This window comes from Pristis pectinata, chromosome 11 (assembly GCF_009764475.1).
Source record: "Pristis pectinata isolate sPriPec2 chromosome 11, sPriPec2.1.pri, whole genome shotgun sequence".
NCBI classification, from domain to species: domain Eukaryota; kingdom Metazoa; phylum Chordata; class Chondrichthyes; order Rhinopristiformes; family Pristidae; genus Pristis; species Pristis pectinata.
The window spans coordinates 50,997,798-51,022,646 of NC_067415.1; the positions used below are offsets into that span (position 1 = coordinate 50,997,798).

The following is a 24,849-nucleotide window of genomic DNA, read 5'->3' on the forward strand; positions in this document are numbered from 1 at the left end:
TAGTTCTAATTTGCAAGACGCATGCAGAAAGATATTAAAACATCCAGAATCAATTATCATTACTGCAACAACATACTAGTTCAAAGGTAGCGTTTTGAAATAAATAGTCAAATTGCTAAATTTAATAACTTAAATAGAAGTCAGGTCAGTGGGTTTGCAGCAAGGGCTAATTCTGAAGCAGCACAACGACAGTTCCACATCTGCACACCCTGCTCACTTCTCTGTATGAAAAAGACATGGAGGAGCACCGATCAGGTCTGACAGAACAGCCATTAGCAGTCAGATAAGGAGAAGTAATTTCAGGAAGTCACAAATGTGGAAGACCTGGAAGGAGTGCAGGAACTTGGTGCAGATGTGACCAATGTTTCCATGAACATTGAAGAAGATGACCTGCTGTTCCTGACTTCACAAGCAAAAAAAAGTTTCAAAAAATTAATACTGATCTCTTCTTTCCCTGTTGCCTTTCACTTCATCAGAAAATCACAATAACTTCCCCACCCTAGAAGAGGGATAAGATCATGATGGGTTTAGGTACAATAAATTGAAAGAAGCTGTTCTATTAGATCATCAAGGACCAGAAGGCATGAATTTGAGTGATGGCTAAAAGAAGCAGAAGGAATGTGAAGAAAACCTTCTTACATGAAAACAGGTCTGGAACTCACTGACTGCAAAGGTGGTGGAAATGGAATCAATCCAGGCTTTCAAAAAGGGGAGTTGGATAGAGGGGGAAGTAGGACAAAGATGTGCTCTAAAGGAAGCTGGCATGACCTTATTATGTGCAATAATAATTCTATTATTCCATGTTTACTTATCCGCATGTCAAAACCCAACCAATTGGGAGGTTTTACAGAGATATGAAAAAAAGGTTTGTTGTATCAGCTTCCATCTGTAGGGCTGTTACTGAGAGTAATCTCATGACAATTCCACTACTCATTTCCAGCAGCAGCTTGTGAATATAGCCACACACTTACATAGGACGTGGACACATGCAGTTTGAGAAATTTTATTTTTTCATCTTCTATCTTTAGTATCTTCTTGCAACTACAGGTATATACATTAAACATAACCAAGTTTGTGATTATAGTTTGTAATTCTCTCCTCTTGAGATTAGAAAAGTGAGGAGCGAGTTAATTGAAATATACAAGATCCAGGGGAGTCTGATAGGTGAATGTGGAGAGGATGAATCCTCTTGTGGACAGATATAGATGACGTTGGGGTTACACTTTAAAAAGCTCAAGCATTTAAAGACAAATGAGGCAAAAATTTCCCTCAGAGCCAAAAATGCAGATTTGAGGTTACAATCAGATCCACCATTAAATGGCAGATCAGGCTCAAGGGGGCAAGTGGCTTACTCTTGCTCCCAATTTGTATGCTCGGCTCCATTCTCCACTTCTCAGCAGTACCTTTGAGGTCTGGAGCCCAAGTTTGCATATGACGTTGACACCTCAACAAGTGAAAATGCATACCCTGAGATTTTCCGAAAAGATGCACTTTCATTCACCAGTCCTGAACACCCCACCACCAACCCCAGCCCCACACCATTTCTATTTGAAGTGAGCTGATAGCCTGACAGCAATCTTCAACAGTCATCTCTGGATTGGTTTTCCTGTAGATAGCAGCACAATACTGATCACAGCTCCCACTTGATCAAATAGGAAGGCAAGGTTACACAGCTTACTCAAGACTGTTAATAAACAATTAGTTCAACACAACTCATGGCCCCAGTTGGCTCAGGATCCATCCTGCACGATTACACTTTCCAGAGTGACCAACTCACCGAAAGGTGAAATTAAGTAACTGTGTATTTTGTTTTACTGTTTAAAAGCATCTTTCAAAACTACAGTTATTATGTAATGAACCATCAGCAAAGCTTTTGTATAAAAAGTCTTTCATTACTGTTTTATTTCCATAAGGCAATGTCTCCATTCCTTTAGGAACTACATATAAATATATTAATTGATGAAGAGTGAACTTACCTTGAGCAGCCATATCATGCACTCTTTTCAATCCAAAATGTGACTGAAAAATACAAGGACAAAAATAAATGGCAAACTATAATTTGATAAACACGACTAAATATTTCAAACATTTGTTAGCTGTTTTTCTATTTCCCAAATTTTAAGATTCAAAATCTACCAAAACATATTTAAACTTTTTATTTAGAATGAAGCCACAATCTATCATCCTGGTATTAAAAGCATCAACCCTGGATTTTCTCATCCATCTCACTAGAGATAGGGCAGGACTTCTATTTGACCCCAATCTCTTTTCCTCAATGGAACATCACCAAGCAAGCAGGGCAAGATACTTACAAGACCTCCACTGCCAAACAGGATCTCAAGGTTGCTCTCAAGCAAAACTTTGCTACAATGCAAGAACCAAAATGAGATTAAAAATGCCAAGGAAGAAACAATGGGGAATTATACAAGAAACCTGAAGGTGATTGAGTCAGGCAGGTTGGTCTAATGACTTAGCCAGGACTGATATCTAAACAGGGAATGCAGCACAACTGTCATCAGTCCATTATAAGGCTCTGTCCTTCCTTAAAGCAACAGCAAGGGGGTTGTAGGGATTACCAGTCTCTGGAGCACTGGCTAAAGGAAAGAAAATGGGGAACCTTGTGAAGGTCTAAATACGTTTTAGCCTCAAAAACGTATTTACATTATTAAGAGCAAATGATGACTGTTTATGAATCTTATACAACCATACCATTTGTTTTTCATGCTTCTTCAAAAGGGACTACATTGACCCTGGTAATAAAAGATAACAGTTTATTCAATAAAAGACTTGATAGTATTTGCCTAGCAGCTACATATATAAAAAAATCTATTTCCCCAGAATACCCAGCACCTTAAGATTGTTAACTTTTATCTTTCACTATATGCAGACCATTTTAATATTTCTAAAGTGCACGTGTTTGGTCTAAGACCAAGATTACAATGCTGCAGAATTATTCAAAATTAGGAAACTTGTTTCTAGCTAACATAGAAAAGCTTTGGCATTTCACATTAGACTGAAGCAACTAGTCAAGTTTTTGTTTTTTTTATATAAAACACTTTAATATCCTTAGCCTTATGTAATTGTTGGGGGGGGGGAGGGGGTGGGTTGGAGTTTATTTTTAACCCAGTCTTCAATCAAATGCCGTACAAAAACACAAGTTTATCGCACCACCACTCAGAGTGCCAGTTTTCAAATCATCTCTAGCACATTCAAATCAGATAAAAGGACAAAAGCAGAAAATTCTAGGGATAGCCAGCAGCTCAGGCAGCATTTGTGGAGGGAAAAACACTTAATATTTAGGTCAATTATCATGACAATAAGTGATTTTCACTGCAATCTAGTTAAACTTCCACCATCACCGCCCCTTCTTGCAGCCTCAGGAATCTAAACCAAGGCACCCTGATAATGCCTTCTTAAAATCTGTCTCTCAAAATTGTAATTGGTTCTTTCAACGCTGAACATTATAAAAAAAGAAAACAATATTCTAATCCTTCAAGGTTTTTCTTACATTATCAAGTGTACATTCATTGTGATGATTTTTTTTATATACAAGAACTAGCTGCAATGACTAATCTCAAAACCCTTGTACAGTAGTCACTTCCCATCACCTCCTACAGACACTAGAGAATGTGCACAAACCTTTCATCGAAATAATCAGCAAGGAAGCTCTGTGCATTAGCAACTTGTGAGCCAGTGGATCCCAGAAAGGGACAGCACGAAGTGGCACTTGGCAACTCAAGGATGTAAGAAATACCAGGAGTAGGCCAGTCATTCTCTTTATCCACTTAGCCATTCAGTAAAAGATCAGGCATGATCTTACCTCACTGCCACTCTCCTGCACTGACCCTATATTCCTCGATCTAACTGATATCTACAATCATGCAAACAACATGCAAATCCTTTTATCCTTTTCAGAATAAGTAGTTTGCGAAAGGCAAAAATTAGGCACCAAAATGGTGAAAAATACATTTTTAAAAAGTGTCATGACCACAATGTCATAACAAGCAAAACTCTCCCTGCCTAGGAAATGAAAACTTTATAAAGTGGATTTTCAAATTTTTATTCACCAATAAATTTTATTCTCCTACCGATATCACATTTGTGTACAGTAAAAACTAACATCCAAATTGGAGATCTCTACTAATTTCCATTTCTAAGTTATAACTTCGTTTCTGAAATGCAGTTCCACTGAAGTCATAAATAGAGGTCAACACACATACAACTACCTTGCACAATTACCATATGGAACAGAGGATAATTTTCTGTCCCCACAGTGTTTAGGGGAATTTCTCAAGGCCTTGCCAGTAGATCACTCACCTCAGATTAAGGGTTTTCAATGGGGGGGGGGGGGGGGGAGAAGGGGTCAAGTGTATCAGTGGAAATGGTGTGAAGAGGAAACAACATGGTCAGAGGTACAGTCCAGAACCACTAACTCCTCATTTCATGCCATCTTTTGTGCAGTGGATTGCACTAGGCAAAGGAGCCCTTTTAAGTTGAAATAACACCTCACCATGACCTTTTACAACTCAGAACACTTAGCAATCCTGGCATTCACTATTGGCATTCCAATCATTTGCATCTATTACAATTTGCCCACTCACATTCAGAGTATACAATAGAAAGATTCTACAAGGAATAATTGGCCTTGCAAATATGATAGATAAGATGCTGAAGTGACAACTGAAATAGGAAACTTGTTCACAAATGACAGTAATGCATTTAATTAATCTAATAAACGATCAGATTGACATCATTTGGTTATGGACAGGCAGCTTTTGTGTCAGAGTTTGGAGTCTTTACTCCATCAGTTTTAAAAATAGTAACATTCTAACAGAAAACATGATACAATTGCTCATGTTAACCATTCGCCTTTAAAAGACTACAACTAGATCCTTAATAAATCCCATCTTCATTTTGTTTAAAAATAAAAAGTGGAACCGTTGATCAGTAAGAAAAAAATCTTCAGGTACTATAAATAAGAAATTTGAAGAATCTAGTAAAAGCAGACCAGGTAGCATCTGCGGAGAGAGTTTAGCCATACAGGTTGTCCCCAGTTACGAACGTCTGCCTTACGGACACCATGACACATAAATGAGCTCCCATAATATCATTAAATTCAAAAGTCTGACATATGTACATAGTTTGCCCCTATAAATAGCAAAATTAGATTCCCCTCTCCCTCTCCCCCAAATTTTTGTAATTTAGGGCTGTCTATAGGCATGGGAATTCTGATTGTATTGTAGGCAGAAGAGAAAGATGAAGGTTTAATTAAATAGAATTTGATGTTTCATTGTTTAATCAAGTGTCATTGTACAAGTATCAATAAATGGAGATTGCCTTGTCAGTCTCCAAAATAAATCCCTTAAGTGGCTTCCTGCTGTGAACCGGCAGCCTGTGATCGTTGTCCTTGGTAAACTTGTTCCATTCTCTGAATATATTATATGTTAACTTTTTTCACATAAGTTCCATAAGTGTGAATTTTTATTCCGTGTCTCAAATTCTTTGGTAGAGATTTGTAAATTCTATAGGGGAAAATTTCTGTTACGTGAACTGCCATAACTCAAGACTACACTGTAATTCAAATTTGTGTCTGGATGACATCTTTGCTTCACCAATTCTGCCACTCTGAAAATGCCCATGGGAAAATAGTGCACAGCAGGAAGCTAGTACAGCCACTGCTTCACAGTTTCAGAAACCAAGGTTCGATCCTAACCTAGGTGCTGTCTGCAAGGAGTTTGTATGTTCTCCCTGTGACCGTGTGGGCTTATTTAGGGTGATCTGGTGTCTTCCCATATCCCAAAGACCTGTGGGTCTGGCAGCTTAATTAGCTCCTGCAAGTTACCCATAGCATGTAGCCGAGTGACAGAATCTGGGGAGTTGAGAATGTGGGGAGAATAAAAAAGATTAATATAGGATTAGTGTAAACAGATGATTGACGGTCAGTGCAGACTCAGAGGACCAAAGGGCCCGTTTCCATGCTGTACCGCTCTGTGCCTTTATGTCACTCAGCTAAATAGCCTAGACTGCTGCTGCTGATGACAACTGCTGTCCAAAGAGAGAAGGACCAGACTTAGAGCTGTTCACAACTGCCCTTCACGATCATCTACAATCTCCTTCATTGTTAAAGGAGCAAATATGCACCAGCTTCAATGTAATAGTAGTTGAGGCTGCCAAAGGCACAGGTTGTGTGCGGATCTGCATGCATACGAGCACATGCATGTGGTGAAGGGGGGGAGGGAGAAAGTTCAAGATTCAAGAATTCTTTATTCTTTATTTGTCATTGTACTGTTGCAACGACAACACAACGAGATTACGATGGCACTCCCTTGCCTAATAAAAACCAAAACAGTAAATTAATAAGAGCAATTATAACTATAAAATAAAACAAACATACACAAATATAAAGTATAAAAAAAATAAAAAGGCAGTGTGCAAATGAACCATGATAATAATAATAATAATCAGCAGCATATCAATATATTAAATAACACCATGATGAGTCCAGCCGGTAAAGGGGGGTGCAAAGTAAATACAGCAAAGTGAGAAGACTAATTATTCATAACTGTAAATGTGCTGTTTTGACTGAAACTGTTTCTCATGGTAATTTGTATCAATCTCTTTTGTGTTTTATGCAGAACAGGACACCGCAATGATGATGAGTAATGGGGGAATGACAACACACGAGATATGTTATTATAGAGGTAACAGTTTGCCATTATTGGTGATTACTCATGAATGGTGGGAAGTCAGTGTTTGCAGATGAGCCCTAATTACCATGGAGGCAAGAAGTTAGTTGTTAGTTTATAGGTGATTGGCTAATTAGCTAATTATCAGCAGCTAATAAAAAGATCGGGTCAAGCAGAGTGGCCATTTTGAGAGTGAATACCAGGCTTCAGTGAGGAGGGCGAGCAACACTAAGGTAAGGTGAGGGTAGGTTCTTATTAATTTATTCTGTCTCTTTATTTTCCCTCAAAGTTTTTAAGTCATGACAGGTGAGCTCAGACCCATGTCATGCTCCTCCTGTACAATGTGGGAACTCAGGGAGGCTGCCAGTGTTCCTGATGGCTACGTGTGCAGGAAGTGTTTTCAGCTACAGCTCCTGACAGATGGCATGATAGCACTGGAGCTGGGCATGGATTCACTTTGGAGCATCCACAATGCTGAGAATATTGTGGATAGAATGTTTAGTGAGTTGGTCACACCACAGTTTAAAGCCCTAGGGAAAGATAGGGAATGAGTGACCAACAGGCAGAGCAGTAGCAGGAAGGTAGTGCAGGACTCCCCTGTGGTCATCTCCCTCCAAATCAGATATACTGCTTTGGATACCGTTGGGGGAGATGGCTCATCAGGGGAAGGCAGCAGTAGCCAGGATTATGGCACCGTGAGTGGCTCTGCTGCACAGGAGGGCAGGAAAAAGAGTGGCAGAGCTGTAGTGGTAGGAGATTCCATGGTAAGGGGAGTAGATAGGAGCTTCTGTGGCCACAAATGGGACTCCTGGTTGGTGTGTTGCTGCCTGTGTGCAAGGGTGAGGGATTTCTCAGAGTGGCTGCAGGGCATTCTGGAAGGGAAGGGTGAACAGTCAGTTGTCGTGGTGTACGTAGGTACCAACAATATAGGAAAATAGTGGGATGAGGTCCTACAAGCTGAATTTAGGGAGCTAGGAGATGGATTAAAAAGTAGGACTTCAAAAGGTAATAATCTCAGGATTGCTACCTGTGCCACGTACTAGTCAGAGTAGGAACAGTAGCATAGTTAGGATGAATATATGGCTTGAGCAGTGGTGCAGGAGGGAGGGTTTTAGATTACTGGGGTATTGGAGCTGGTTCTGGGGGAGGTGGGACCAGTACAAACTGACGGTCTACACATGGGTAGGACTGGGATCAATGTCCTGGGGGGAATTGTTTGCTAGTGCTGTTGGGGAGGGTTTAAACTAATATGGCAGGGGGATGGGAATCCATGCGGAAAGAGTAGTACCCCCCTCCAGAGAGTAGTGAATCTGTGGAATTCTCTACCCAGGGAAGCAGTAGAAGCTATCTCATTAAATATATTTAAGACACAGTTAGATAGATTTTTTGCATAGGGGAATTAAGGGTTATGGGGAAAAGGCAGGTAGGTGGATCTGAGTCCATGGCCAGATCAGCCTTGACCTTATTGAATGGCAGAGCAGGCTTGACAGGCCAGGTGGCCTACTCCTGCTCCTATTTCTTATGTTCTTATAAGGAGTTCCTACTTCAATTGTTGCAATAACTGTGGCAAAGGTAGTCCAATATCTTATAACACCATTCAGCCCATCAGGTCCATGTCAGCCCTAGGGGAACAATCCCCTCGGACCCATTCTCCTGTTCATGCAATTTATTCTTTCCTCCTACATACTCATCAATACCCCTTTGATTCTTTTTTCCATTAACCTACACCAAGGGGTAATTTACAATAGCCAATACATCTACAAATCTTTGGGACATTGGAAACTATAGCACTTGGAGTTCTGGGTCAGAATCAAATAAGACTTGAAAAACTACACAGGTGATGTCAGGATTAAACCTGGCTCCCTAGAGTTGAGATGCAACAGTGCCAACTGCTGTGCCACCATGCAGTCAGTATTGCTATTATGGAGGGAACCACAGTGAACAAGTGAGGGAAAAAATCTCAGTGAGAACATTACTTGATGCAAAGTCAACTTTGCAAGTTTAAAAGCCCAAGGAACAGCTATCACTGCCTTTCTAGACAGCACAGAACAAACTTTGACCTGCTTCATTCATGGTACATACTGCAGACATGGCATCAAGGATGGACTGCATCATGTTCATTGTTAATGGAGAGTGACAAGGCAATGGGTTTGCTTTGCTCTAAATGAAGATTTTTCAAAGTCTTTGAAGTTGCACTGGAAATTTGAGAGCATTTTTCAACCACATATGGCTGAAGTCTGGCTTTTAACTCATACAGTAAAAATTCCATTGACCCAGCACACTCAGGATTTGGGTGATGCTAGATTAGTAGATTTTCCAGATTATTGTATGTTATTCCTATTAATACTCCAACTTTAAGATATTACACAGTGGAATCGTAAAATTTCCCAGCAAACCCAGTTAAGTTGAAAGCAAGTGTAGGAATAAGCACCCAAGGAGTCAGATGCCAAACCATCAGGACTTGCGAAAATATTTGGATCGTGGATTAAAGTTCTCGTGTAGATGGTGAAACTGCTTGGGAATCTAGTCCCTCACTACAACTTCTAGCATGATCTTGCAGCCATAGCAACATCAACAGAAAATGATAAAAGCATTCAGGAAATTTGGTAGCATCTGCATATCGAGAAACAGAATTAATGAGCTAGATTGTCTGATTCACATACGTAGTTACCAACATGATGGTAACTGTCCAACAATCCAGGCTCTTAATGTTTGGCACACCAGGACCATGATATGGTCTCAGATTGAATGAGATCCTGGAACAGTCTTTGACACAGTCCAGGGCTCAAGGGAACAGCAAGAATGAGCAAAGATATCTCGCAAACAAAGAACAAAAAGCTGGATGACAGATGTAAGTTGGAACTCCTTGAGACTTATCCAGGGATCGACACAAAAATGATCAAAACCAGAGCAGGCCAAATGAGACTATTATTCAAAAATGAATGATAAATCATATAGATTTACTTTAAAAATGAATTTACAAGTTATGTGTACAATTACTTAATGCAAACTGCTCCAATCCATATTTTTCATCAGTCAAAATAGGGAATCAGAATTGGGTTTATTACCACCAACTTGTATGTTGTGAAGTTTGTTTTGCAGCAGCAATACAGTGAAAAAGACAACTACTATAAATTACAAAATAAATAAATAGTGAAAAAATAGAATAAAGAGGTAGTGTTCATGGACTCTTCAGAAATCTGATGGTGGAGGGTAAGAAGCTGTTCCTAAATTGTTGAGTGTGGGTCTACAAGCTCCTATACCTCCTCCCTGATGGTAGTAATGAGAAGAGGGCATATCCTGGATGGTGAGGGTCCTTAGTGATGAGTTCATTGGTGAGCTCATCAGGGAGTGAAGCATCACTGCCATTTATGCATTGGGTTTCGTCTTATAGGAAGTAATTGCATGCAAATCCTGCTGTTGTGCATTCGATTGTGTCTCTAACTTCATTTGGAATTACCTTTTCACTCTCCCAATGGCCTTCCATAGGTCATACCTGGATGACTTTTAGGATTCTGGATCTCCAATCTTGAATGCCACCGATCCAGCCTTCAGCAGACTACGAATCTCCTGGTTCATTCAGGGCTTCTGGTTTGGGAAGACTCTGTACATTCTCAAAAGCACACACTCGTCCATGCAGGTCTTGATGAAGTCAGTGACAGCCGTGGCATATTCGTTCAGATCAGAAGATGAATCCCTGAATATGATCCAGTCCACTGATTCAAAGCAGTCCTGTAAACACTTCTCCAGCTCCCTTGACCAGACCTTTTGCAGTCCTCACCACTGGTGCTGCAGTCCTGTCTCTGCCTATGTGTAGAGGTACAGCCATGTGATCAGACTCACCAAATGTGGCACAGTAAGCATTCTTGATGGTGTAACAGTGATAGTGTGTTGGCTCCTAGTTCTGCAGATGACATATTGCTTGTAATTGGTCAGATTTCTTCAAGCTAGCCTGGTTGAAGCCCCCCTTGATGGTCGGGAAGGCATCAGGGTACACTCTCATGACAGTTGATCATGGTGCTGGCTTCTCCAGTGCCAAGTTGATGTCTGTCAGGGGTGGAGTGCACACCACTACCTGAATAACAGTGGAGAACTGCAGTCTTACTCTGAAGTCTTCAATTTTATTTTCCAGAGACTGTACATTAGTCAGGAGGATGGTAGGGAGGGATAGACTAAGGAGTATTTCTGCTGCTGCTTATTGATGGGTGCACGATTTTGAACAAGTTAATTAGTACAGTATATTCAGAAGATTTTGGAAATGACTAAAGGAGACATGTATGCAACCTGCAGGCATTCAGTTGCGCATTGTGGGATACTGCTTTTTGGAAGAATTTGCCTGAGCTCTATGGGGGGGGGGGGGGGTTATAGAATCAATATAGTTCATAAACTCAGACTTCATGAAGATCACAGTACCAGTAAGGAGCTGATTTTACTAACCAGTTGTGATTGTCAAATCAGAAGTTGGCTTCACTTTGTTACAAAGCCAGAGAAGAATTTACCAGATGGTTTACCGAACTACCTGTAGTTTATTTTGCCTTTGCTTCACCTCAGGTGCAGGTGCTTACATCTCTCAAGGTTGAATTCTGTGGGATATTATGCTATACTTATATTTGAATACCCTCAATTGGCCAAAGTATGTTTCCAAAACTAAAATGAGTTTGAATTATTGAGGGGCAAGTTGAGGCATTTTTATCCAAGGTATAAGTTCAGCACAAAAGGTGGGTGGGAAGGGTACACTTAGAGAAATGTAACTGCGGTGGAGACTGAAGTCTTTTGTATCTGGCTGTCCAGTTTTTCCTCAATCCATGCCTGGCCATGATGTAGATTGGACAAGTAAGTTGCTAAGAAAAAAATTGTTATTGAGTGCTGCAGACTCTTTGCATTCCAAACTAATATTAGTTTCTTTTTATAAAGAAAAGGCACTTGCAGTGTATTTAGCATCTATTTTTATTCTGTATCGTTGACTTTGAAGTTTTATTGAAACCTTGCCGCCTTATAAAGTACTCTTAATTAAAGGGCTGCTTGTACATCTTGATTAAAGTGTATAGAAATGAAACATAACTAGAGTATAATCTGGTTCTGAATGCTTGCATAGAAGTATGGCATGGGAATGTAGTGCAGAACTACCACACAGTGCTCTGAGGTGGGGGGTGGGTGGGTGAAGAACAAACAAAGGCAACATGGACAGCATAGTGGCACAGCCTTGCAGTGCCAGAGACCCAGGTTCAATCCTAACCCTTGGTACTGTGTGTGGAGTTTGCATGTTCTCCCTGTGACTGCATGGGTTTCCTCCAGATACTCAGGTTTCCACCATATGCCAAAGATGTATGGTTTGGTAGGTTAATTGGCTATGGTGAGTGATCCTTTGTGGTTAGGTGAGAAGTAAAAGCCAGCAGGAGTTGATGAAAATGTGGGGATATTAAAAAAAAATTATGGCAAGATTAGTGTTGAAGGTTGGTGTGGACTCAGTGGGCCAAAGGGCCTCTTGCTAAGCTGCATCTCTCTAGCTACAACAGTAGCATGTATTGACATAGACTTTATCTCCCACACCTGCTCTGAGGGTTTGGAGATAACCAAGCCCATCTCCTATTGGGGTACTTGGTCTGTGTTTAAGATGTCTTGCTTCTACTGCAGTTTTGTCATTAAGTTGGTTGGTGAGGCCAGTGTGAGAACTGCACACTCAGGAGTTCTTCCAGCAGATTGTTTGTTGCTCCAGATCCCAGCATCTGGAGTCTCGTCTCCATAAGCAATTTTTTGGAAGGCCCCTCTATCCCCCTCCCTCCTTGCAGTTTACATTGTAGGGTCAGTTCTACCAAAGAAGGCATGACTTATTTAATTTGGGTAAGGGGAGGTAAGAACAAAGTATAGCACAGCACAAGCTGCACTGTTTTGATTTGCAGAATAAAGATGGATGTTTCTACAGAAAAGATGAGCACAGCTTTTCAATGATACAACTCTAGCTACTACACTGAGTTAGCATATTTAAAGACATTGAGATGGTAGATCAACATAATCTGCAGCCTACATTACTGACCTATCTGCAACAGTATTGTCACATTCAGGAGGTTCCAAATGTAGATGCATTGAATTTTATTTTTCAATGTGGTGTGACCACTTGTTCAGAGGTGTAACACTTTAATTAGCCTGCATTAGAACAGTGTAGTTTTAGCTAAGCTCAGAATCGGTAACAAATTTCCTAATTACATTGATCCCTCTGTGACTGGATCCTTGACTTATCAGGAGACCACAGTCAGTGCAGATCGGTAACATCTCCTCTTTGCTGACAATCACAGGTGCACCTCAAGGATGGGTGCTTAGCCACACAGTTGTGTAGAGAGTAGAGCAGGGGGCTAAGGACAGCTCAAACATCATCTATAAATATGCAGATGACTCCACTGTTGGTAAAATCTCAGATGGTGACAAAGGTGTGCAGGAGTGAGGTAGTTTGGTTGAGTGGTGTTGCAACAACAAACATTGGACTCAATGTCAGTGAGACCAAGAAATTGATTGTGGACTTCAGGAAGGGGAAGTTGGGAGAACACACTGGTCCTCACTGAGGGGTCAGCAGTGGAAAGGGTGAGCAGCTTCAAGTTCCTGGGCATCAACATCTGAGAATCTCTCCTGGGCCCAACACATTGATGCCATCACGAAGAAGGCAAGCCAGTGGCTCTGCTGTATTTGGAGTTTGAGGAGATTCAGTATTTCAAAGACTCTTATAAATTTCTATAGATGTATGGTGGAGAGCATTCTGACTGGTTGCATCACCACCTGTATGGAGGCTCAAATGCATAGGATTGCATGAGGCTGCAGAGGGTTATAGACTCAGCCAGCTCCATCATGGGCACAACCCTCCCCACCATCAAGGGCATCTTCAAGAGTGCCTCAAGGTGGCAGCATCCATCACATTGAGTGTTGCCCCTTCAACTAGGGTCCAGATTGTTGTTTTCCTTGAAGCTTTAGTTTTCTTTACACTTTAAGACCACCAGTTTGTAAACATTTTCAGACTGGTTTGCAGTACAAGGGGAGAGCACAAGTTCTTCATTAGTTTTATTTGTTATTCCCTGCTGGACCTGTACTCTGATGAACATCTAATAAAAACATGGTAGTGTCCATAAGATTAGTGCCTCACTCTTGACTTCCAAAGAACTTTCTGGTTAACATCTTCAGATCTAACAAGGGCAACTAAAACTGAACACAATATTCCAAATGCAGCCTCACCAACATCTTGTCCAACTACAAGATAACATTCCAACTTCTATATTCACTGACCTGACTGATGAAAGCCATTGTGCCAAAAGCTTTCTTCACCACCGTCTCCCTTCAATGTCACTTTCAGGGAACCATGTATTTGTACTCCTCGGTCCCTCTGTTCTTAACACTCCCCAGGGCCCTACCAAAGTCCTACCCTCATTTGTCTTCCTAAAGTGCAACACCTTGCACTCATCTGAATTAAGCTCCATTTGTCATTCCTCAGCCCACTTACCTAGCTGATCAAGATCCCCCTGTAAATCCTAATAAGCATCTTCACTGCCAATGATACCACCTATTTTAGTGTCATCCATTATGACCCAGATTACCCAGCCAGCAGTTATAAGTAGCAATTGTGTTTCAAGTCAGAAGACTGGCAACTCAGCAGAGAACTTGAATCATCATGGTGTAGTCTTCTGTAGGACAAGTGCTGGTAAATGTGTGGATGGGTAGTTTTCAGCATAGACATGGCAGCCAAAAGAGCCATTACTGTGCTGTAAGAGTATATGTGCTCAGTGATCAAACCACTGACCTATTTTCCCCAGACACCAGTCCTTTATCTTGTGGCCAAGCTCCTGTGGAGTTCAAAACAAGGCTTTTCTACTCCCTCCAAGTGAGCAACCTCCAATTCCAGCAATCAGCAGGGCTGTTTTGTTTTGCCTTTAAGACTCTTGAATGAAGGGAAACCTCTGGTTCAGTAAAAACCCTAGAACAGAATGAGGTCTCTGCTGCAGTCTTGAGGTGGAGTGCAGGAATCACCCAAGTAGCTTTCCAGTATATCTGTGATGGCAGATCGCACCACACAACATGTTTACCCACGTAGTGGCCAAAGATGTATTTTTTTCCCATCCATCTTGTTTTTCCCTTCCCCCACCAGTCCTTGACACTGCCCTTTTAATTGTTCAATTCTGAATGAAAGAATTGTTAACTGATCTGCTTTTGATCTTTACATGGCTACTGGTGCACAATGGGCACAAACCAAAGTTTAATAAATAACTGCAAACCCCTTTGAGAACAATGTGCTGTTTGCAAAACTGAAAGACATAATAACTAAATAGGAAGTGGTTATTTCTAGTCATGAAATTGACTATACAATCAAGATAGGGAATATTTACTTTCTATTTAAGTGTGCCCCCCCCCTTTGAAATGTCACAGCAATACTCAAGAACTTTGAGCCACATAACAAAACACTTTGGTCAAATATAAACTTCATAAATGGCCAAATCCTCTATTCACTTCTTCAAAGATCAGGCACATGATCTTCAGTGCAAGAATCTGAGAGTGCTGCTCTTAACCACCTGGCCCATTGTCTAGAATACATCCCAAAGTCCAAATCTACCAAGCAACTGAGGAAAAAGAAAAATTATCCCATCATTCAATAATTTTGCAGGCTTCTGTGAACTAAATCTCAAAGCCCACAAGCAGCACAAGCTCACCAATGCAGTTTTCAAAATGTCTTCTCTCCACTGCACTCACTCCCCCCACTCCCCCTCTTATCCCAGCCCAGGTGATTTAATGCAGAATTTAAATGGATCTCTGCTCTTTCACAGACAGAAGAAAGAAAACCTATTACTACCTAGATATTATTTAATTGCGCATGGGTGTTCCTGTATAGATAAATTTTGAAAGATACAAATATTAATGTATACCCTCCTATGGACACCAAAATAAAAACTGATACATCAAGTACATTTTTAATCCCCAGATAGGCTTGGCTTATGGAAAAGAAACAGCAACCAAATATTGAGATTATTTCTGATGTGGAAATGCAAAATATACCATGCAAAACACTGGGAATTCTTAAGAAAGCTCTTGTAAAAGTGGCACAGGTGGCACAGCTAGTGCCTCACAGCACCAAAGAATCCTGCAGTCTGCATGTTCTCATTGTGACCATATGGGTTTCATCCACATCCCAAAGACATGCAGGATGGTAGGTTAATTGGACACTGTAAATTGCCACTAATGTGATGTTGGGGTTACTGCTGATTTGACAATGAGAATGCAAGAATGTTTTAAATAATTGGATTAATGTGGAGTATTGTAAATGGGTGGCCAATGGTCATCATGGACTCTGAGCCAAAGGGCCCATTTCCATGCAGTCTCTCAACAACTCTAAAAGTGACCAATCCTTTAAAGTATTACCAATAGCAGCATGCACGACCTAAATGGTCAACAAAAATTAATGTGAGGAATGGGAGTAGAAGGCCATTCAATCATCAAAATCTACTCCACTATTCAAGAAGATTGTGGTTGATTTCCTGTTTTAATTCCACCTTGCTAAAGGCAATTGCTCTGCCCAAGATCACAAGAAATTGCAGAGTTGGGAACAGCCCAATCCATCATGAAAACCAGCCTCTCCTCCATTGACTGTCTACACTTACTGCTGCCTTGAGAAAGCAGCCAACATAATCAAAGACCCTCCCATCCCAGTCATCCTCTCTTCTTTCCCCTTCCATTAGGCAAAAGATACAAAAGCTTGAAAACACTTAGTCAGGCTCAACAACAGCTTCTATCCCACTGTTATAAGACTCTTGAACAACTTGAACCCTTGATCTCTCAATCTACCACATCATGGCCCTTGCACTTTGTCTACCTGCACAGCACTCTCTCTGTAATGGTAGCAGTAACACTATATTCTGCATTTTTATTGCCTTTCCTTCTGTACTACCTCAAAGTACTTATGTTTTGGCATGCATGTGACATTAATCTTTTCCACTATTCTCCAATCCCTTCCTTCCATTAACACCCAGGTATCTATTGATCCAATTGGAATGTTCTCAATGGCAGAAGTGGGGTACAGAGTTCCAAAGGTTCACAGGCTGAATGGGAAGCATTTCCTGGCACCTTTCCTCACTGCCCAAACCATTATTCTGAGCTTGTGTTCTTAGTTCCAGACTCTTCAGCCACAGGAACAGTTTCTGTGCATTTATGTACTTTACCATAAGAGCTTAAGGTTTCAGTGGACACAAGAACAGGATTAGGCTGACTGGCCTTTTGAGCCTACCCCACCATTCATCAAGATCATGGCAGAGGTGAAAGCTCAGATACTTTCTTGCACTATTCCTACATCCTCCAGTACACTTAATCTCCAGAAATCTGTATTCAAAATGAACTCATGACTGCACCCTCCATGGAAGAGAATTGGAAGGATTCTCTTTCCTGTGTACAGATTATTTTGAGATCAACACCTAGTTCTATAATTATCAGCCAAGAGAAACATCCTCCTTACATACAGCCTGTCAAATGCACAGCAAGAAATTTATGGAAGTTTCAATCAGATCTCCACTCATTCTTCTAATCTCAAGAGTACAGACCTGGTCTATTCAATCTCTCCTCATACTATAAACTGCCATCCCTGGAAACTTGAAAAGGTGACATTTGATCCCCTCAATTCAATCACTGATAATGGATTGCAAATAGCTGGGACACAGGCATTGATCCATGCGGTACCACATTAGTTACGGCCAAAAGATATTCATTCCCACTCTTTGATTTCTGTCTGTTAACCAATTCTCAATCCATGTCAGTATATTAACCCCATGTACTCTAACCTCATTCACCAACCTCCTGAGAGACTTTATCAAAAGCCTTTTAAAAAAAATCCAAATATACCAAATCAACCATTCCCCTCTTATCTATTCTACTAATCATATCCTCAAAGAACTCCAGTAGATTAGTCAAACATGAATTTTATTTCATAAAACCATACTCAGTTAATTGCTATCATTCTTTTCAATGTGTTTTGTTATTATATCCTTCAGCTCTTTCCCTACTACCCACTTTAAGCTAACTTCCAAGTCTTCTCCCTACCTCTTTTCAAAAAGAGTGGTGCCCTCCAATCTATAGGAACAATTACAGCATCTTGGGAAGATGACAACCAGAGCATTCAGTATCTCTATAAGCAACATTTCTGAAACTGATTCAATTCATTGGCTTTCATTCTTACCAGCTGCACAAATAAGGTACCGATTTCCTTCACTTCTTTATTCTTGCTGAACTATTCATTCTCTGATATTTCTAGTCATTTCTTGTTGTAACTCTTCCATGAAGACAAAGTAGTTATTCAATTCAGAGACAAGAGACTGCAGATGTTGGCATTGGGAGTAAAAAAAAACAACTGCTGGAGGAAATCAGTGGGTCAGGCAGCATCTATAGTGGGAAATGGACAGCTGACATTTCAGATCAAGACCCTTCATCTGGACTGAAAAGTAGAGGGGAGACAGCCAGTAAAAAAAAAAGAGGGGAATGGGTGGAGCAGAGCTAGCAAGCAATAAGCAGACTCAGGTGAGGAGGGCTGATAGGCAGATTGGAGGAGGGATTCTACAGAGTTTCTCCGGCAGGTTTTTTTTTAAAAACTTTTGTTTAATTCCTTTCCCAAAAAAGTTGAAAATTCAATAAGAGAAAAAAAAGAAACAAAAGCAAAACAGCAGTTTCCTTCTGACATAGATCTATTTACCATTTTTCCAATAACCTTTTCCACTCCCCCCAGTGTTTGTCTAATTAAGAACATCTTTGTACTTTATGCCCCATTCCTACATCTAAAGGAATAGACCTCTTGGAATTGCAATATGGCATCACTTGTACTCACATCTGTTCCAATGGATCACACCATATGGATTTCAAGTTTACCCAACCAACTGATATTTTTGCAGTTTGAAATATATTTATAGAAACTAAAGGGTGGGGGAAAGCTAAAGAATTACTTAAAAACATCCATTCTTTATATCTGAATGACCATTACTAGAGATTATATAGAATTACATCTGAAACTACTGGCCCTTTTTAGAATCAAACATGGTCAAGCATATACTTTATAAAAGTGCAGGTTTTGTACAGATTTATAAGCAGCAGTTAATTACAGACATTACTAATTATAGTTGCCACCACTTTTCCAGTAGAAGGAAATAAACCCTGTGCCATACAGTTCCCCCCCCACCAGAAATAAACTTTACCATAAACATCCTCCTGATCCACACTGATGTCCAATCTTCCCAACATATTAAGTTTAAAATTCTCTCACTCAAATAGAGTCTGTACTCATCCAAAAGCAAGATAGAGACAAGAGATTCTGCAGATGCTGGAACCTGGAGCAACACACACAACATGCTGGAGGAACTCAGCAGGTCAGGCAGCATCTACAGAGAGAAATGAACAGTCGACGTTTCAGGTCAAGACCCTTCATCAGGACCTGATGAAGGGCCTCGACCCGAAACATCGACTGTTCATTTCCCTCCATAGATGCTGCCAGACCTGCTGAGTTCCTCCAGCATTTTGTGCATGTTCATCCAAAAGCAAGTTTTGTTTGTCCTCTGCCAAAACCTGCTCACTAACCCCCCTCCACACAAACTCCTACTGAACCAGAATGAAGCTACCAAACCCATCTCGTCTACACTACACAAAAACACCATCTACTTCCACAACATGGCTCATCTCCCCACCTCAGCTAATGTGTTGCTGAAACTCTTGCCCAGGTTTTAGCCAATTCCAGATTCATCTATTTACATGGCCCAATTTCAATGCTCTGAGCCAGCCTGGCATCCATTGAATCAGTATGTGTAGCTCTGCTGCCCACATCCTTATGCTGCAGAAGAAAATAAACTCACTCATCCAATCCTAGTCCTCTAATCTAGAGCTGTGCTAAATATCTTTGGTGGTCTTGCACCATATTAGGTCATCACCTCCGGCTTTGCATCCCCAGACCTCAATCCATTCATCACTTCTTCCTATCATGGTAACCACCTCATTCCATGTTCTAAATTTCCTTCTCAACATCTCTTCTTTATAACTCTGCTTCAAGTCCATTTCTTGTTTCCTCCACCTCTTTGAAAGAATCCATTCCACCACAAAGCACCTTGGGACATACTGTTAGAGAAATGCAAGCTGTAATTTTCTGCAGCAGAGACCCTCCCACAGCAGATTTCTCTTCTCACACAGTGACTTATCTTGTACCATTAGTACTTGGAAGTGGAGGTTGATAACCACGAGGTCAACAAACGTCTGGGACATTGGGTGAATGATAGGATTAATCTTTGTAGACAATGCAGTTTAAGGAGGAAAAAAAACAGGCCAAATTAAAATAGAAATTTTGTTTAACAAAAAGGAGAAAACCCACCAGCTTCAGCAGGACAAATTATACACTGTAAAACACTGGATTTATTTTCTCACCATGAATTGTTGGCTCAGCTAATGCAAAGTGGGACAAGTGGGCCAGCAACTTAAGGATCCCCCTTCCACGCCTTAAATTGCCAAGTTATGAGTATTCACATTACATTCACTGCTACGCGGTCACCCAAAACTTTTAGAAACGGGCAAACACCGGCTGCAGCTTAATTCTTTCTTAATAAAGTTGTTTATACGCACCAATAACTGTTTCTGTACTGTTATGGTGTTTATTTCCAATACCAAACTGGTGTAAAGAACTTCCGATTTCCCACCTCCCCACAATTGAGTGCTACCTGTTCATCTACAATTCAAAGAGACCAGGTAAGGTGCATCTCGTTACATACAGATGACGTCACCAATCGACCGCGAATTTAGAAATATGGTACAAAAGATAAACTCCAGAAACTCCTAACCTACACAGACGGAAACTAACACCCAGAAGCTCTGCATTCACCCGCAGGAGATTGCGGAAACTGACACCCTTTAAGCATTATGCATGGCTTCCTAAACATTTTCTCGAGAACTAGTCATGCAGCACACAAAAATACAAGCAATTAACTTATATTCATCGTGCACTGCGTAGACCTTCAAAGTCCACTGTAATTCGCTTCTTACCGTACTCTCCTTTTGTCTAAAAGCCCAGGGTCAAAAGCTGCCTCACAGTTAACACGAGAAACAGTACATTCTGGAAAAGGAACAGGCAATATAAGAAAACAAGCTCAATAAAGCCAGCTGATAGAAAGGTACTAGAGGGGAGTGATAGCATTTTTGTAGATACGTTTTGAGAAAACAACTGTTTCTCTAGACTATAAATGGCTTGGTTACCACCAAACACCCAAATGAAATCCATAACCAGGAACAAGAAATATCTCCAACTTCCGCAGCAGAATAAATATAAACAACAGAATAAAAACGCACCCAACCAGCAGGTTCACACTGTCTGCATTTCCCCTTGGAGCCCTTTGGAACAGAGCAGACAGCACCCACTACATTACAGAAACACTCCTTGGCGTCTGACGTCAACCGCATCTATCTTTGGTCCCCTACGTAAGAGGAGGAGATTTAACCACGTGTGCGACTTATATTACCATTAAACCAGAAAAGGCTATGAAGGATTTGTATCTTTTTATTGTATTTATTTTATGCATATTTACTTTCCTTAAAAAATAGGCGTTTGAAATGCACGTAAAAGGGTGTGAAAAGAGAATTCCAATAATAAATTGAGTTTTCCTACAAGGCGTTTAAATTTGATCTAACGGGTTTGGCAACTACATAAACAAAATAGCAGATTGCCAGCTATGCAGCTTGCTATGCAGCTATAGTTTGTGTGTGTTGAGGAAAGGGCCAGTTACGAATGTGAAATTCGAGAGGTGTATCCAGCAAGAAGACATAATTGCAATCCAAAACAGAAATTCCAGAAGAATTTAGTTTATCGAGAAATGATTGACGCAGCTGGCTTCCAATGAACTGGCACCAACATTGGAACTAGGTAGCCAATTATGGAAGATGTGTGTCTTGATCTCATCTGGGAGACTAAAATTCTTTTGCTTTAAAATTTCATCGAGAAATGAGGGCTTTTCGTCGGATCATGACTAGAACAAAATTAATTATTGTTACTTTTCGTAGGGTATCATTAGCGCATTTATTTATATTGATTCAATACAATTTTCTTTTCTACTTATGCAGAAATTACTCGAGTGAATGTGTTCAGATAGGTGGATACAAGGAAAACGTACTTACTGGAAGAGCAATGCTTGCAAGCGGAACACATGTGAGCAAAACTTATCTAAATATAGTGGGACAACATCCCTGGAGAGAGTCTTAAAGGGGAGCGGTAATACATTGTAAAGATAATTCTGGTGCAAATTAAGACCAGTCATTTTGACTTGACAACAGCTATCATTGCCCCCATTTGATTGTCACAAGGGTGTCTCTGAGTGCGCACAGGACATGATGAAAGGGGATGGTGAGCAGCCAGAGGTCGTGGTCCATATTGGTACTAACAACATAGACAGAATGAGAGATGAGTTCCTGTAAATTGAATGCAGGGAGTTAGGCAGAAGGTTAAAGAGCAGGACCTCTGGGATTGTAATCTCAGGATTACTCCCTGTGCCATGCACTACTGAGGGTAGGAATAGGAGGATAAAGCAAATGAATGCGTGGCTGAAGAGCTGGTGCAGGTGGGAGGGGTTCAACTACTTGGACCATTGGGATCTCTTCTGGGGCAGAGATGACCTGTACAAAAGGGATAGATTGTATCTGAACTGGGGAGAGGTGAAGGAAACCAATACCCTTGTGGGGAAGTTTGCCCATGCTACTCAGGAAAATTTAAACTAGTCTGGCAGGGAGATCGGACCCAAAAGTTGTGTATCAGATGAGAAATATGAAGTAAATATAGAGATTAAAGCAAGCAAGTGCAGTAGGCTGGGGAAGGACAAGGAGCTTGGAAGGTCTGATAGGCTAAACTGCAATTGCTTTAATACAAGAAGTCTCCCAGGTGAGGCAAATGAACTCAGAGCATGGATCGGTACACGGGATTGTGATAGTATAGCTAATACAGAAACATGATTGGGGGTTGGGCAGGACTGGCAGCCCAATGTTCCAGGGTACCAATGCTTCCAGTGTGACAGAGACGGAAGTAAGAAAGGAAAGGATTTATGTTATTGATTATGGAGAACATCACAGCAGTACTTAGTGAGGATACCCTACGGGTGAATGGCCAACAAGGCCATATGGGTAGAATTTAGAAATTAAAAAGGGAGGCGGGAAATCACTGATGGGATTACACTGCAGGCCCCCCAGCTGTCAGCAGGAATTAGAGGCGCATATACATAGGGAAATCATATAGGTGTAGGAATAACAGGGTTGCAAATAGGTTGACACGAGAGACTGCAGGTCCTGGAAATTTGGAGCAACACACAAAATGCTTGAGGAATTCAGCAAGTCAGACAGCATCTATTGAGGGAAAGGAACTGTTGATGTTTTCAGCTGAGACCCGTCATCAGGACTGGAAAGAAAGAAGCCAAAATAAAAGGGTTGGGGGGGGTGCAGAAAAAGAGGAGGAAAGCTGGTGGGTGACAGGTGAATCCAGGTAAGAGGGGGAAGACAGGTAGGTGGGGGAGTGCAAATAACGTGAGAAGCTGGGAGGTGATAGGTGGAAGAAGCAAAGGGCTGAAGATGAAGGAATCTGATAGGAGATGACAGTGGACCATGGAGTAAAGGCAAGGAGGTGGGGAACCAGAGGGAGGAAGGTGTGGGTGATGGGCAGGTCGTGAGGGAAGGGGAGGGGGAAGAGAAGGGGTCATGGGGCCAGAGGGATAAGGGAAAACAAAGTGGGGGGGAACAGAGGGGAATGGTTACTGGAAGTTAGAGAAATCAATGTTGATGCCATCAGGTTGGAGACTACCAAGACGGAATATGAGGTGTTGTTCCTCTAATCTGTGTTTAGCCTCGACTTGGCAGTAGAGGAGGCCATGGACAGACATGTCAGTGTGGGAATGGGAAGTGGAATTAAAATGGCTGGCCACCAGGAGAATCTGGCTGTTATGGTGGATGTTGCGAAGGTGTTCGATGAAGCAATCCCCCAATCTGTGTCGGGTCTCACCAACGTCTCACTGATGCAATAAACGACACCGGTGGATTCACATGTAAAGGACTGTCTCACCTGGAAGAACTGTTTAGGGCTCTGAATGGTGGTGAGGGAGGAGGTAGGAGCAGGTGTAACGTTAGGGACTGTTGCAGGGATAAGTGCCTGGAGGGGGAAATCAGTGGGGAGATCAGTGCCTGGAGAGATGAGCGGACAAAGGAGTTGTGGAATGAGCAATCCCTGTGGAAAGCAAGGAGGGGAGGGGAAGATGCACCTGGCGGTGGGATCCTGTTGGAGACAGCAGAAGTTGCTGAGAATGATATGTTGGATACAGAGGCTCATGGAGTGGTAGGTGAGGACTAGGGGGACCCTATCCCTGTTACGTCGGTGGCGGGGGTAGAAATGTGGTGAGGGCAGATGTGCGGGAAATGGAGGAGATTCAGGTGAGGGCTGTGTTGATAGTAGTGGAGGGGAAACAAAAGATGTCCTCTTTTGTTTTCAGGAAGCGGGATGTCCTGGAATGGAAAGCCTCATAATGAGAACAGATGCGGCAGAGACAGAGGAACTGAGAGGGGAATAGCATCCTTGCAAGTGACAGGGTGGGAAGAGGTGTAGCCAAGGTAACTGTGGGAGTCAGTGGGTTTGTAAAAGATGTCAGTAGATAATCTTTCTCCAGAGATGGAGACAGAGGGATCAAGGAAGGGGAGAGAGGTGTCGGAGATGGACCAAGTAAATCTGAGGGCAGGGTGGAAGTTGGAGGCAAAGCTGATGAAATTGATGAGCTCTGCATGAGTACAGGAAGCAGCCCCAATGCAATCATCAATGTAGCGGAGAAAGAGTTGGAGTGTGTTACCAGTGTAGGTTTGGAACATGCATTGTTCTACATAGCCAACGAAAAGGTAGGCATAGCTGGGGCACATGTGAGTGCCCATGGCTACCTACACCTTTAGTCTGGAGAAAGTAGGAGAAGCCAAAAGTAAAGTTGTTAAGGGTGAGTACCAGTTCTGCCAGACAGAGGAGGGTGGTGGTGGAGGGGAACTAGTTGGTTCTGTTATCAAAAAAGCAGAGAGCCTTGAGGGCTTCCTAATAGGGGATAGAGGTGTACCAGGACTGGACATCCAAAGTGAAAATGAAGTGATCAGGGCTGAGATTCCCTCAGTAGATGCT

General features: G+C 41.5%; 1 protein-coding gene across 3 annotated transcripts in view; it reads right to left on the reverse strand.

Annotated features, from left to right (window-relative positions):
* Positions 1-21,111, reverse strand: part of LOC127575962 (phospholipid scramblase 1-like) — a 49,345-nt gene extending 28,234 nt beyond the window's left edge. The window contains exons 1-3 of one of the 3 annotated variants that reach the window (XM_052026250.1): positions 21,015-21,072; positions 2,710-2,750; positions 1,977-2,019 (exon numbers count right to left, since the gene is read on the reverse strand). In XM_052026250.1, the coding sequence (XP_051882210.1) occupies positions 1,977-2,019; positions 2,710-2,712 (46 nt within the window). In that variant the 5' untranslated portion in view covers positions 2,713-2,750; positions 21,015-21,072. Of the gene's footprint in view, positions 1-1,976; positions 2,020-2,709; positions 2,751-20,711; positions 20,723-21,014 lie in introns of those variants that run through there. The other 2 variants (XM_052026252.1, XM_052026253.1) reach the window with 2 other exon arrangements.
* Positions 21,112-24,849: the final 3,738 nt, after the last annotated feature.